This window comes from Nicotiana tomentosiformis, chromosome 6, assembly GCF_000390325.3.
Source record: "Nicotiana tomentosiformis chromosome 6, ASM39032v3, whole genome shotgun sequence".
Taxonomy (NCBI): Eukaryota; Viridiplantae; Streptophyta; class Magnoliopsida; order Solanales; family Solanaceae; genus Nicotiana; species Nicotiana tomentosiformis.
The window spans coordinates 138,806,080-138,822,312 of NC_090817.1; the positions used below are offsets into that span (position 1 = coordinate 138,806,080).

A 16,233-nucleotide genomic window follows, 5' to 3' on the forward strand; every position below is an offset into this window, starting at 1 on the left:
ATGGTGGAACTCGATCTGCAACTCGAAATACCCAAAACCCTGAAGAAAACGGAATCAGCTTGCGTATAATTTTCGAAATGTTGCTAGCTCAACAAGTAGCAATAGCCCAATTATAGAGCCAAACCCAGGCACCGACCAGACTCGAGCCCAGTCAACCCCGAGAAATCACCCACAAAATGGGGCCAGCTGTAGTAAGGTCGAATGAGCAAGAATCGGGGACTAATCCCGAAATTGTTAAGATGTTCGAAGAACTGACAAAACGAATAGAGTCGGGAGAAAGAAGGATTGAAGCAAATGACAAAAAGGTGGAAACATATAACTTTAGGGTTGATCAGATCCCGGGGGCACCACCGATATTGAAAGGCTTGGATTCCAAAAAATTCGTACAAAAACCTTTTCCCCTGAGCGCAGCTCCGAAACCTATCCCCAAGAAGTTTCGCATGCCCGAAATTCCTAAATATAATGGAATGGCTGACCCGAACGAACATGTCACCTCTTACACATGTTCCATTAAAGGGAACGATCTAGAGGACGATGAGATCGAATTTGTATTATTGAAAAAATTCGGTGAAACCCTGTCAAAGGGAGCAATGATATGGTATCATAATTTACCGTCTAACTCTATCGATTCTTTTGCTATGCTTGCAAATTCTTTCGTAAAAGCACATGCTGGGGCCATAAATGTCGAGACCAGGAAGTCAGACCTATTCAAGGTAAGACAAAAGGATAACGAGATACTAAGAGAATTCGTATCTCGTTTCCAAATGGAATGAATGGATCTACCACCAGTCACAGACGATTGGGCTGTTCAAGCTTTCACTCAAGGCCTAAACGAACGAAGTTCGACGGCTTCATGACGGTTGAAGCAGAACCTGATTGGGTACCTAGCTGTTACCTGGGTCGATGTACACAATCGGTATCAATCGAAGATCAGAGTTGAAGACGACCAGTTGAGTTCTGGGTTCGTTATTAAAAGGGATACCAACCGAGAACAAAGGCCGATCAGGGACCGATACCGGCCGTATAGTCGAAATCCTACAAGCTCGGTGTGATAAACGGCAATAACTACCAAGCAATTGGAACGTGTCACACCTAAAACGATACTACTGCTAAGGTACGACCCTCCCCTGTTCAATTATATTTCGAAACTAACCCTTGCAGGTGTTCGACCAGAGACATGTATGGATTATTCAACTCGAAGCTTTTAGGCCAGAAAGCATACGTTGCACTCTTTTTCCCTTAGACCGGTTTTTGTCCCAAATGGGTTTTTCGACAAGGTTTTTTAATGAGGCAACCATTGATCGTGCTAACTTGAAACAATTTAACAGTATCCGAGGCCTCCTTACAATCAACCTCAAATACTGGGGGGAATTGTCATCGAATATATCAACGATGATTATCAAGTTCGGTGCAAGGAAGTTACTTCGTCACTTCATGGCAACAGGGTCTCGACGGGAAAAAATGTAAGGGCCAAATGGTCAAACAAGCCATGCCCATGTAGTTGGCCCGAGCCCTGGCACAAAACATGAACACATGTATAATGACTTATAAAGAAAAATTTCTTCTTTACCGATATCTTATATCCCATAAAAATTCCTCTATTTCGTGATCTATTATGCAAACAGGCTTAAGGGCTGACCATTACCCCATTAATCGGAGACTGCCAACCAAAATATCAACGAGATCGAGCACCACAAAGCCTAAGAGCTACCTTATTTTGAGTTCGAGCAAATCCTCACTCGACCACTAAACCTAAGGGCTATTCTTATTTAGAGTTCGAGAAATCATTCTTATTCAACTACGGTGCCCAAGGGCTACCTTATTTCGTGTTCGAGCAAACACTCACTTGACTATTTAAGCCTACGGGCTACATTATTTCGAGTTTGAGCAAGCACTCACTCGACCAAAAAGCCTACGGGCTACCTTATTTCGAGTTCGAGCAAACACTCACTCGACTATTAAGCGTAAGGGCTACTCTTGCTTCGAGTTATAGCAAACACTCACTCGACCATAAGGCCTAAGGGCTACATTACTTTGAGTTCGAGCAAAAATGCTCACTCAACCATAAGCCTAAGGGATACTCTTACTTCGAGTTCGAGCAAACACTCACTCGATCGTAAAGCCTAAGGGCTACTCTCACTTCGAGTTTGAACTAACACTCACTCGACTGCTAAGCCTAAGGGCTACTCTTACTTCGAGTTTGAGCAAACACTCACTCGACCGTAAAGCCTAAGGGCTACTCTCACTTCGAGTTCGAGCAATCACTCACTCGACCATAAATCCTAAGGGCCACTCTTACTTCGAGTTCGAGCAAACACTCACTCAACTTTTTAAGCCTAAGAGCTACTCTTACATCGAGCTCGAGCAAACACTCACTCGGTTATAAAAACTACAAGGTTCGACTTCAATCAAATTGCCTAAAGCCTCGAACTTATGAAAACTTTCATAAGGCATGAATGAAACAAAATCTTCACAAGGGAGTGAATAAGACAAAGACAAGTCGGGAAAGGAAAAAGATCTTTATATATATATATATATATATATATATATATATAAGAGTATTTACAAGGTTCGATCAGGACCCTACACAAAAAGATCAAAATAGGAAAAACCCTAAGTTTCCTGATTATCTCCAGGGGCAGTCTCTTCTCCATCGGGCTCCTCCCCACTCTCAGACCCACTCTTGCTCTCATCATCATCATCATCATTATCGGAATCCAGGGCTCCAGCATCGACTTCAAGTTCTTTAGCCTTTAGTATCTCTTCGGTAAGATAAAAACCTCGAGCATGGATCTCCTCGAGGGTTTTCCTCCGAGATTGGCATTTGGTGAGTTCAAAAACCCCATATGCTCGAGTTTGAGCGGTCTCGGCTGCCTCTCTTGCTTGAACTTGGGCGGCTTCGGCATTGGCCCGATAGACAGCCACAATTGCATCCGCCTCGACCTTTGCTTATTCGGCCTTGGAAAATTCAGAAGCCACCCGAGCTTCAAGATCCTCTATTTTTCTTGCTTGAGCCGAGCTCTTCTCCTTCATGCCTTGAAATTGACTTTCGACCGATGATAATTGAGCTCGAGCGGTCTCTTTCTCTGCAGCAAGACGGTCCGTACCTTCTTTCCATCCCAAGGACTCCGCCTTTATCGTGTCGACCTCCTCACGAAACTTCTCGATCCTCTCGATCTTCTACTGCAGATGTGAGATTGAAATGTTAGCCACCGTTCCCGAGTCGAGCCTGTGAGCTTTTAAAATTTTCATTACCTGCTTGATCAGGTCTGTCTGATCTTGGTGAGCCTTGGCCAACTCGGCTCGAAGATCTTTGATCTCTTCCTCTCTCTTCCCACTAAGAAGTTTGAGGTCATTTCTCTCCTCTGAAAGCCCTTGGAAGTCGGCCTCACGTTGGCTCAACTCTACCCGAGACTTGGAAAACTCCGCTTGATGAAGAGCTAAAGCCTATACGAAAAAGAGAAAAAGTTAGGCAGAAAATGGAAAAATATGACATCAACAAAGGGAATCGAGACTTACCCGATTTAGGGTTCGTTGAACCTCGAAGAAAATACCCGACGCATCACTCGGGCAGGCAGCATCCTCGATACCAGTAAACAAATTACGAAAGGGGTCCTCTCCCTCATGGGCCCTGTCTACCTCGAGGGTCCCCAAAGCTCGGGCTTTCCGAATTGCCCCTTCGGAAAAAGCAGGGAGAGTAGGCGAGTCTCCGATTACTATTGCCCCAAGCGAGTCGCTTGGGGCATTCTCCTCAGTTCGAAGAGCTTCAGGGCCGGCCCCTTCAGATATACCGACCGTTTGTTAACTTCGGTGGGAGGCATCCTCGATCTCTAATGACTCGGGGACTTTGTCTGAGTCCTTCTATGATATCCCCTCAGTTCGGGATGGAGCCTCATCAACCGCCATCGACCCAACTGCCTTTGAGGCATCGATGGTTTTCTTCACTGGGGCCACCAGTATGGACCCGTCATTTTCTTCTTCTTCTTCTTCTTCGTCTTTATCCCTTAGATGCCGAACTGATTCTTCGGTCAAAGGGATAGTATTCTTCCTCGGCTTACGAGCCATCCTTGTCTTAAGTTTTGGATCCTCGGAAGTAGAGGCCCTTTTTATCTTGTTGTCCTTCGCCGGTTTTGGAACCGGGGCCGAAGTCTTTTCCTTTCCAGATGAGGGCCTCATGACCGCATCTTTGCCCAGGCCTACACACAAGAAAATTGGTTAAGTATAAAAAAGACATTTTGTTCGAATCATCAAAGACATGGAAAAGAGGCTTACCATGAGTTTTAGCCTCCGATCGGCCCTTTGATAAGTCGCGCCATGAGTGCTTGTCATATGTGGAGGTCGAAGCCAGGTTCCATACCCAGCTCTCAATGTTAGGAATAGCACTGGGCATCCAAGCAACCGCTGCATCATGGAAAAGGATCTCGGTGAGAAAGAGACGAAGGAGCAAAACAATAGGAGTTAATAGTAGAATTATACTTACACTTCATGTTCTATTCCTCGGGAAATGGAATCTTCTCGGTCGGAATTAGGTCGGAGGTTTTCACTCGAACGAACCTTCCCATCCAACCTCGGTCCTTGTCCTTGTCTATGCTTGAGAACAACACTTTGTTAGCCCGACGTTAGAGTTTTATTAACCCACCTCGATAAAGGCAGGGGCTGTATAATCTAATGAGGTGGTCGAGGGTGAAAGGCATCCCCTCGACTTTTTTCACAAAGAAGTGGATCAGAATAATGATCCGCCAAAAAGAAGGATGGATTTGGCCTAGGGTTATTTGGTATTGGCGGCAAAAATCGATGACAACTGGGTCGAGTGGGCCTAACGTGAAAGGGTAAGTATAAACACTTAAAAACCCTTTCACATGAGTAGTAATATCTTCTTCGGGAGCCGGGATTATCACTTCTTTGTTCTCCCAGTTGAAATCTTTCCTTAACTGTTTAAGATGTCCCTCGGTTATCGAGCACATATACCTCGATACTAGCTAGCATCGATCGGGAACCGGCGAGGCTTTGTCGATCTTAAAAACAAAGGTAAGAACACACTCCCCGGGAACACACTCCTCAAATCGTGGCTCCACCGGTGTTTTATCACCGGCGGGCCGCGAAGAAGAAGTTTTTTCTTTTTGAGGAACAATTTTTGACGTTTTCGCCATTTGGATTTGAAGATTTGGAAATTGGAGATGTAAAAGTAAAAAATGGTAAAAGAGGAGCTATTTATAGGGTTGGCAATGACGGTTCAATATCAGCAATGGCCGACCATCGTCTTACACACATTTAATGCCTTGGTAACTGAACCGACGGGACATCTATCACGTACTCATGGTCGGGCTCGATGCAAATATCAGTGTATATCTAGTCATACCATTGGAAAATCACATAGTTTCTCGTCACATTCTTCCCGAGAAATGAGGGGACTATCTGTATACGGTCAAAACCGATTTTGACCTTCTTATGATTAGTCAAGATTGGAACATAATGGACCGAAGGTCACTTCATAATATCGAGATGAGATTTAAATCTAGTTTACCAAGCTAAAATTTCTGGGACCAATCAAATACCGAGCTCGAAGTCATTACCGAGCTCGAGTCCAAATCGAACTATGAAGTGAAGCGGTGTCATCGAGCTTAAGAGCCAGAGACCGACCAATATCAATCCCGATTCGATACCGAGCCCCGAGTCAATATCGAGCTCGAGTCAATATCGAGCTCGAGTTAATATCGAGCTCTAAATCTGAAAATCGACCAATACCAAATCCGACCAAGATCGAGCCAAGAGACAAGAGCCGTTACAGACGCACTAAGGGAGAGAATCTCGGCGGGAATTAGGGAAAAACTAATCTATCATGGGATCCCCACTATGTATTTTAAATTATATCTAAAGTAGGATACCTCCCACTATAAGAGGGATAACTACTATTTCTGTAGGGGGATCCAACATTAAGGCATCGATACACTCTCATATTATTGATATTCACAAAGAAAAACATATTGATACTCATATAGAGATTATCCTTTTTGGGTTTTGTATATTGATTCGTTTTGCTTGTTCATAAACCGTTTTTCACTCAGTTTGGTTTGCATTTCATTCTTTATACAGTTAATACTCAATATATTTCTACTTACTTTCCGATTTGTGCTAAGTTATACCACATATCCTTAGAACTACGTATAAATTTAACTCTATCCATTTTTCGGGTAAACAACTTTCTTACGTAGAAAAAATGGGGGCGCGTGGTAAGTTAAGATATCAAATTTTATAGGCCCAATACATAGACAACCCATTAAACTTGGCCCAATTTTTTATTTTGGCACTCTAACTCAGTCTTGTTCCATTTGGCCTTCCAACCCCATTTCTTATGTTTCACTTTGGCACAAAAGCTGACTAGATTCAGCGTGTGAGTTGTCTCACCCTTGTAGGCGCGTGAGGGAGATTTTTTTGGGCAAATTTACTTCTTAAACGGTAATAACAGCCCATTGAACATGGCTCCATTTTTTATTTTGGCACTCTATCTTAACCTTGTTCCATTTTGGCCCTCCATCTCTATTTCTTATGTTTCATTTTAACACGAAAGATGACTAGTCACATAGTGTGAATTGGCTCACATGGTAGGCGCGTGAGGCAGATTGTTTATGGCAAAAATTTCTTATCCAACAGTAATAAAATAACTGTTGGCCCCATTTTTAATCCCCTAACTTCCTTCCCTCATATTTCATCTTCACTATTTCCTTCCCCATTTACTATTTATATGAAAACTGACCGATTTCAGTCGGTTTCTTAAAAAATAAATTTTGCGGGACACTAAAAGAGTTTCCTGTATTTTTGCGCAAAAAAAACGACCGAAGTTGGTCGGTTTCGTAAAAAAAAAAACAATTAAAAAAAAAATATTTTGAATTTTTTTTTATATTTTGTGAAACGTGTGTGCATGCATATCCTGAAATACCCACAAATTTCATAAACTTTCGAACCGCTAAACTTTTGAAACCGCGAACTTTCGAACCCGTAATGGAAAACGTTTGAGATAGAGTGCCAAAATGAAACATAAGAAATAGAGTTGGAGGGCCAAAATGGATCAAGGTTGAGATAAAGTGCCAAAATAAAAAATGAAGCCAAGTTCAATGGGTTTTCTATGTATTTGGCCAATTTTATATCATGATATAAGTTAGTTTCTTTTTCTTATAATTGTTTATTCTATTTTAAAATTGATAAGCCTAATTTTAGACCCAAAAAAAAAAAAATACTGTATGCCAATAGATTTTGGGTGTTGTATATGCATGTCATTCCCATTTTTCTTTTATTTTTGCAAGTTTTCTCAGTGAAACTTTTGGGCGCATTTTGCTCTTAAGGCCATGATACTCTTACAACATGCTGATATTTAGAGTTTTTTTTACATTGTAGGTCACTAATAAAAAGTATTTGTACTAATATTACATTTATCTATGTACATACACAAATACACATACACATATTTATCCAATGCATTACTAACTGAAGAAGATTATTAGCTTCTCTCTATATTTTTTTCTTCTTGTACAAAGTGCAGAATTGGTAATTAGGGAAAGGATGGAGAATAGGAATAAGACATACATTTGATTTTTCTTGTTTTATTATCAAATTAAATGATTGAAACGGAGGCAAAGGAAGTATCTTTCACTTTGAAGCATTATAGTTTTGGGCAACTGCCATACTTCCCATGTCAAATAAGCAACTAGAAATGAGAAGCATTGATCAATGTCCAATGATTACAAGAATAGTGGACCAACATCTAACTATCAGACTTTTGATCATTTGTTATCCTCTTTAAATTTTAGTGGGCGTTTGGACATATGAATTGTAGAATTCTAAAATAGGGGAAAATATTTTCAATTAAAAATGGTATTTGAAATTTAGAGTTGTGTTTGGACATGAATATAATTTTGAGTTATTTTTGAAGTTTTATGAGTGAAGTTTTTGAAAAACAGCTTTTTGAAGTTTTTTAAATTTTCAAAAATTTCTGAAATGCATCTTCAAGTAAAAACTGAAAATTTTATGGACAAACGTTGATTTCGGAAAAAAGTAAAAAACTTTTGAAAAAAAAAAATATTCTTATGTCCAAACGAGCTCTTATACACTCACACTATAAAATATTTATACAATCATATCACTTAGCATTAACAAATTGTTTGGTTGATTGTTACATATTTATATTGTACCATATTGTTACTTCAAGTAAAATATTTATTTTGATTGTGTAACGATCCGGTCAGTCATTTTGAGAGTTGTAGCCCCATTCCCCCATTTACTGCTCATTTTGTACTTTATAACTGTTATGTGACTTGCCGGGGTAGTCGGTTCGGGTCCGGGGAGATTTCGAAATGAATTGGGAAATTTAGTCTCAAGGTTGAAAGCTTAGGTTGAAAAGGTTGACCGAATGTTGACTTATGTGAAACGACCCCAAAATAGAATTTTGATGATTCCAATAGCTCAGTATAGTGATTTTGACCTTAGGAGCGTGTCCGAAAAATTATTTGGAGGTCCGTAGTTAAATTAGGCTTGAAATGGCTAAAATAGAAATTTGAGTTTGGAAGTTTGACCGGGGAGTTGAATTTTTGATATCGGGGTCGGAATCCAATTCTGAAAATTTAAATAGGCCCGTTATGTCATTTATGACTTGTATGCAAAATTTGAGGTCAATCAGACTTGATTTGAAAGGTTTCAGCATCTAATGTAGAAGTTGAAAATTCTTAAGTTTCATTAGGCTTGAATTGGGTTATGATTCGCGTTTTTAGCATTATTTGATGCGATTTGAGGCTTCGATTAAGTTCGTATGATGTTTTAGGACTTGTTGGTGTATTTGGTTGAGGTACCGGAGGCCTCAGGTAAGTTTTGGATTGTTAACAAACCAATATTGGACTTAGTGTTTTGCTGAAGTTTTTCTGGTGCACTGTCTGGTTTTCTTCTTCACAATCGCATAAGAAGGTCCGCAGTCGCGTAGGCTTAATTAGGCAGAAGAGATTTTTGTGCTATGCGATCGCGTAGGGATGTCCGCGATCGCGAATCAGTTGGTCAGCAGTGCTACGCGAACGCGTGGATTAAGTCGCGTTCGCATAGAATAAAGAAGGGAGGTGGAATGTTTCACGCGTTGTGCTACGCGATCGGGTGTGGTTGTCCGCGATCACGTAGGGTTGAGGAAGTTGTGCTTCGCGATCGCGTGATGGAGTTCGCGATTGTGTAGGGTAAATTTTGGTCAGTGAAAAATTGTGATTCGCGATCATGAGACTTGGTCCACGATCGCATAAAAGAAATGACTGGGCAGAAACTTTAAGTTCTGAAAATGGGACTTCGTCCCATTTTTTATTTTGACAAATTGTAGCTCGGGAAGAGACGAGTTTTGGGATATTTTCAAGAAAATCAACGGGGTAAGTGTTCTTAACTCAATATTGGTCAAATTACCCAAATCCATGGTTGTTTAAACATTTAATTGGTGATTTAAGTTGGAAGATTTAGAAAACCCTCTTGGTTTAATTTGACGATTTGAGGGTCGAGTTGATGTCGGATTTTAGTAAAAATGGTATGGTTGGACTCGTGGTTGAATGGACGCTCGTATTTTGTAACTTTTGTCGAGTTCTGAGATGTGGGCCCCACGAGCGATTTTTGGGTTAAATTTTGAATTTTGTTAGAAAATTTGTGTTTTCATTTGGAATTTATTCCTATAATTTGTATTGACTGAATCAAATTAATTATGACTAGATTCGAGCCGATCGGAGTCGTACAATCAAGGGAAATGCATTCTTATTGACTGATTGAGCATGGTTCGAGGTAAATAACTTGTCTAACCTTATGTGGAGGAAATTTCTCTTAGGATTAGTATTGATATGAAAATATTAATGTGTTAAAAGTCGTGTACACGAGGTGACGAGTATGTACACGGGCTAAATGTGGAAGATTGTGTCTTTAAATTGGGTAGATAACTGTTTCATATTAATTAAATTATTTTATTCTGTTGTATTCATCATCATTAATATATTTTCGTATTTTAGATTTGCCTGACCTGTTCCTGCTAAGTGTTTTACCTGTTTAGTTGAAACTCTGTTTCTTTTGTTCTGTGGATTATTTGAAGGTTGGATTTCTTAATTTAAATATTATTAAAATGAAGTATTTTACATTTAAAATTTTGATATTAATGCAAGGTGTTAAATTTGTGAAATATTATTTTTGTTGAGTTATTGATTCCTGAATATTTTGTTAGATTTTTTACTCATTGTGATTAAGCCGTGAGCTCCTTATTGTGGAAAATATTGTTGCTATTGATTTATTTTGGCAAGTTGAAATATTTGGGCATTTGAGGTACAAATTATGATATATTGTGATATTGATACACATGCGGTGGTATAAGCTCTGGGTGTTGAAACGCATGCAGTGAGATAAGGGTGGCATGATACGCGTGGCTAGTATGGGAACTACTAGAAGTCATGCGGTGTGATAAGGGTGGCTAAAATATGGGATGCTATTTTGGGAAAAATATTTTCTTTAAAATTAAATGTGAAGTCTCCCGCGATGATATAAGAAAATGAGATATTGTGAATTTATTTATGATTTGAGACTACGAGGCGGTATCTCGGGAGTGCCCTTGTTGATATTTCTTTATGGCTGCATTTGCCTTTGGTTATTTTGATAATTTCTTTAAAGTTGTAAATTTCTGTTTACTTTCCACGAGATATTATTTGTCCCTTTTCTGTGAAGTTAATTTGTGACATACTACTTACTTGATTCATTCCTGTAATGACCCGGCCGATCATTTTGAGTATTACAGCCCTGTTCCCCCATTTACTGCTCAATTTATGCTTTACAGTTGTTATGTGACTTGCCGAGGTGATTGGTTCGGGTCTGGTGAGGTGTTGGAATGTAATGACCCGACTTGTTGTTTTAAGAATTTAAGCCCTGTCTGGCGGTATAAGGCCCTGAACAACTTCTTATTATGTGTATTAACTTGCGTGCGTGGTTGAATTCAGTTACTGGATGATTCAGAGTGATTTGGGACACTTGATCACCAAAACGGAAGCTTAAGTCTTAGGATTTTTACCGTAGTTGGAACTGTGTGAAGACGACTCCATAAAGGAGTTTTGATGATGTCAATGGCTCCGTATGGTGATTATGGACTTAGGAGCGTGTTCGGAAAATTATTTGGAGGTTTGTAGAGGAATTTAGCTTGAAATGGCGAAAGATGAATTTTTGGAAAGTTTGACCGGGGGGTTGACTTTTTGATATCGGGGCCGAAATCCGATTCTGAAAATTGGAATAGCTTTGTTATGTCAATTATGACTTGTGTGCAAAAATTTGAATTCATTACAGATTGATTTGATGTGTTTCGCCACAAGATATAGAATTTGAAATTTCAAAGTTCATTAGGCTTGCATTGGGGTATGATTCATGGCTTTGATGTTGTTTGATGTGATTTGAGGCCTCGATCAGGTTTGTGTTATGCATTGGGACTGGTTGGTACGATTGGACGGGGTCCCGGGGGCCTCGGGTTTGATTCGGGGTGGTTCCGGACCACGTTTGGGTGTTTTGATGCTGCTGGTTGCTGGTTCTGGTGTTGTACTTCGCGTTCGCGAGGAGCCTCTGCATATTTACTTTGGGACTACGGAACGGTATTCCCGGAGATCCCCTTGCCTTGTATATTTACTTTGGGACTACGGAACAGTATTCTGGGAGATCCCCCTGCCTTGCATATTTAATTTGGGACTACGAAACGATATTCCGGGAGATCCCCCTGCCCTACATATTTAATTTAGGACTACAGAACGGTATTCCGGGAGATTCCCTTGCCCTGCATATTTACTTTGGGACTATGAAACGGTATTCCGGGAGATCCCCTTGCCCTGCATATTTACTTTGGGACTACGGAACGGTATTCCGAGAGATCCTCCTGTCTTGCATATTTACTTTTGGGACTACGAGGCGGTACCTAGGGAGATCCCCCCTGTCTTGCATATTTACTTTTGGGACTACGAGGCGGTACCTCGGGTGTGCCCTTTGTTGATATTTTTCTATGGATGCACTTGCCTTTGGTTATTTTATTTTTCCGTGATATGTAAATTCTTGTGTTCTTCCGTGATGTATTATTTGATTTTATTATGTGTTTTTTATTCCTTGTTGTATTGTATTGGCTTTGGCTCCTTGTACAAGACTTTACAGATTTGTGTTTATGGTTTTTACTGGTTTTCGAGAATTGAGTTGTTTTGAATAAAAGAAATTGCTATTAAGTTTTAATTTAATAAATTTTACATCCAAATTAGTAGTTATCGGATGCTTCATTTAAATTGGAATGTCATTTTCTTCACCCAAATGGTTTCTAAAATAAATTTATTCCTTTGTTGATTTTTTACTTGATTTAAAGATTTTAACCTTACTTTAGTGAAAATAAATTGATCCTCCAGATCTTATATACATTGATATTTGACACGTGAGTGGTCCGTGTGATGGTGATAGAAATATGGGCACGAGGTGCCGTGGAAAAAATATGAAAGTGGGCTGAGACCCGTAATTTTTATGATTGTGAAATGAGGTGTCACATGGTGACTTTTACTTGAAAATATATTTATTGAAAAGTATTATATCCTGAAAATTATTATTTGAAAAACATATAGGCGAAAAATTTTATATTTGAAGTACTTGATTAATTGGTTGTACCTGTGTTCCTTATTCGTCTGAGCAATAATTTTGATGTTCTTGTTGCATTGTTGTTATATCACTGATTGATTTTGTTGTTATCATTGCTAGTTATTTTCTAGTATTATTTTGTATACTATATTGCACAGGTTATTAGACTAGTGAGTATCTTGACTGTACCTCGTCTCTACACCACTGAGGTTATTCTTGATACTTACTGGGTACCGACCGTGGTGTACTCATACTACACTTCGGCACATGTTTGTGCAGAGCCAGGTATTGGAGGTATCAGACCCGGACATAGTTAGAGGGCGATCGCAAGGATTCAAGGTAGAGCTGCTTGGTCGTCGCAGTCCCTTGGAGTCTGTTCATTTCATCGTACTGTTAATTTTTAATCAAACAGTATTGTATATTTGGTCCTCGTGATCATTCCATGTATTCAACTAGAGTTCGTGACTCAGTACTACTAGTCTTGGGAGGTTGTATATTTTTATTTGTCCCGTTGTTAGTTTTGATTACTTATTTAATTAAACAAAAATAGCTTCAAAAATATAATTGAAATCGGCTTACCTAGTATTGGAGACTAGGTGCCATCACGACGCCTGTGGCAGAATTTTGGTTCGTGACAAGTTGGTATCAGAGCTCTAGGTTCATAGGTTCTACGAGTCACGAACGAGTATAGAAGAGTTTTGCGGATCGGTACGGAGACGTCTATACTTATCTTCGAGAGGCTACAGAGCTAGTAGGAAGAATTCACTTCTTTTATTCCTTGTCATGCAGCATTTATTCAGCTTGAAGCATATATCTTATGTTCTTTTGCATCCACTAGTGTATAAAATTGCGCACTCGGTATCAACTATGCGCCAACGATTTGTGATACTACCGAGGGGTTATAAGGGTGCCAGGTTTGTTCAATCATTGTTACAACGTGTCGTCTAGATCAAGGATGTGGAAGTATTTAGAGATCATTCAGTTGTGCACATGGGGGTGCAGCAGGTTCTGACATCTGGTTAATAAGTATGATCTTAAGAAGGTTTAATTAATTGACTAATCGTCACAATCGTGGTAGGGTCATGAGGTGGATGTAGATATGAAGATAGTTGGTGGTATTAGAGACTATGTAGTTCGTATGGGATTTCTATTTAGCAAAGGTTACATACTGGCAGCCAAGGCACTGGAGAAAGCGAGTTTAACTGTCACGCGGGTGACATGCGCCAAATAAATGGCTTGAGGTGTCGTATGACCGGTGAAGGTTAGTATTGTGGATCATCGGCATGTGTCCTATGGCTTTGCGCCAAGTGAGGGGAGTCCACTATTAACGATTAGATTGTGGGGTCATGTGTTATATCAGTTTTGGCCTGAGATGTATTTACGTGATAATGAAAGGTTCTCCGAAACTTGTATATGAGTAAGGGGTAAGATTTGTATGGGATGATGTTGGGGCTTGAGGTATTCCTGCGTCCTTAATAATTCTACATTTCAGTACCAGCAGGGTAACATCAACAATTTCAAAATATTCGGGGTGCTACAGTAAGTTCTTTTAATGCACCATCGGCACGGGGTTCTTATAGTGGTTATTCCAGTTAATACTCCACGTGCATGGTTAATTAGAGGTGGAGGACAGGCGGGTAGAGGGCGCCTAAGAGGTGGAGGCTCGACCCGTTGATATAATCACTATGATTTTGGCTAAGGCCGATACACCAGATGGTGTCGTTACAGGTACGATCCTGATTCTGTTATAAGAGGCTATTTTCCCTTAATTTGATTTGGTTCAGAATATTGAGGTAAGTCCCCCTATTATGCTCCACTTATGGGTGAGCTTCGTAAATTTGTGACTCACTTATATGTTTATCCCTGTTGGGAGATTTAAAGATGTGAGCCCGTGTCTGTCATTTTATTTTTGTGAACCATTTAGGGCTATAAGTCCAAAAGTAAAGTTTTATTATTCATTACAGTGGGGTTTGATGTGATTTCGGAATAATTGATTTCAATTTTTATAAGTTATATGCCCTACCGGTATGAGGGTTCGTTATGTGTTATGAAAAATGTTTACGAAATTTATTGAAAGGAAGAAAGAAAGGAAATTGAAATTCAGTTGGCACAATGTGCAAAATACTTGTGATTTGGAGTTGAGGACTAGATCCTCGCATTTTTACATGATGTGAAATATTTAAACCAGGCTACAAGCCGCGGTGAAAGTTATATAAGGACGAGGTCCTTGTGGTAAAATATATATGAGTTTAAAATTCTCCCTTTGTGAAATGTAATTTGTACAATAATATTAATAGGGAGTCATGCCTGTTAGGCTTATCTGATAATTCTTGTATATTTTCTGTGCATATTCATCCATTTTTGTGCTGTAAACATTGAGTTTTAACCTATAAGATGAGTGCCCAGGTGGCGTTAAGTGTGACTCGTTAAATCGGGCAAAATAGTTATGAGGTCTTCATGCCTCACATTATGTTGTCAGTATTGAGAAAAATTTGAAACGGGGTACTGGTTAATATGAGATTAATTGATGATGCCAGAATTAATTATGAACACCTTTTAAGACCTGAGATATGGTGATGAGTATACATATGATGTACTTCATGTCCCGATATCATAATGATAATGCAATACTTATAATGCTGAGATCAGTGTTATTGATATATACCTTGTGGATGTGTTGCTAGGAGTCGTTTTGGTGTTACTCTGGCAGGTGGATAGGCCCATTTACAGGGGAGACTTTGCCGAAATTTTGTGAAAAATTTGGGAGTTAGAAAAATTTGGGAGATTAATATGTGTGAAAGAAGAGATAAATTATGTTATGTGTTTGAGGACGAATGATCCTAGGCGGGGAAAAATGTAACACCCCAAATTTTTTTTGAAGTACTTCAACACTATCAAGAAAATTGATATGGGCGTAGGCACGAGTTGCTATAGCCAGTTAAGAATAATACCGTGCGTTGTTGTGAAAAAACAATTAGGCCTTTTGAAAATGCTTGGAGTGTAAGAAATTGGTCTTAAAGTTTACAAATATAGATAAAAGGAATAATCTCAATTGAGATGGTGTTGTCGGGCTTATCTCAAATGCGGTAATGTGGGATCAACCGTGAGTATATTTGTAAAAGTAAAATCATCGATTTGGTAACCTCAGAATAATTCTTAGCACGTTCGAGGAGGAACGTTGGTTTAAGAGGTGGAGAATGTAACGACCCGACTTGTCATTTAATGAATTTAAGCCCTGTCTTGCGGCATAAGGCCCTGAAAGCTTCTTATTATGTGTATTGACATGCGTGCGTGGTTGAATTCAGTTACCGAACGATTCAGAGTGATTTGGGACACTTGATCCCCAAAATGGAAGCTTAAGTCTTAGGATTTTTACCATAGTCGGAACTGTGTGAAGACGACTCCGGAATAAAATTTTGACGCTGTCAATAGCTCCGTATGGTGATTAAGAACTTAGGAGCGTGTCCGGAAAATTATTTGGAGGTATGTAGAGGAATTTGGCTTGAAATGACGAAAGATGAATTTTTGGAAAGTTTGACCGTTGACTTTTTGATATCGGGGCCGGAATCCGATTCTGGAAATTAGAATAGCTTCGTT

The 16,233-nt window shown here is 39.6% G+C and overlaps 1 protein-coding gene across 1 annotated transcript; it reads right to left on the minus strand.

Moving 5' to 3' along the window:
• Positions 1-2,613: 2,613 nt before the first annotated feature.
• On the minus strand, positions 2,614-4,487 carry LOC138894843 (uncharacterized). Its single transcript, XM_070179573.1, has 5 exons — positions 4,481-4,487; positions 4,273-4,401; positions 3,901-4,196; positions 3,256-3,447; positions 2,614-2,943 (listed from the first exon to the last, which is right to left on the minus strand). Exons 1-5 carry the CDS (start codon positions 4,485-4,487, stop codon positions 2,614-2,616), a joined length of 954 nt encoding a protein of 317 aa, XP_070035674.1.
• Between the last annotated feature and the right edge of the window lie 11,746 nt (positions 4,488-16,233).

Coding starts and splice junctions, on each gene's coding strand:
- LOC138894843 (XM_070179573.1), bottom strand. Junction 4,197..4,272: donor ATCGGAGGCTAAAACTCATG/GTAAGCCTCTTT, acceptor TCTTGTGTGTAG/GCCTGGGCAAAGATGCGGTC. Junction 3,448..3,900: donor AGGCAGTTGGGTCGATGGCG/GTTGATGAGGCT, acceptor TTTTTCGTATAG/GCTTTAGCTCTTCATCAAGC.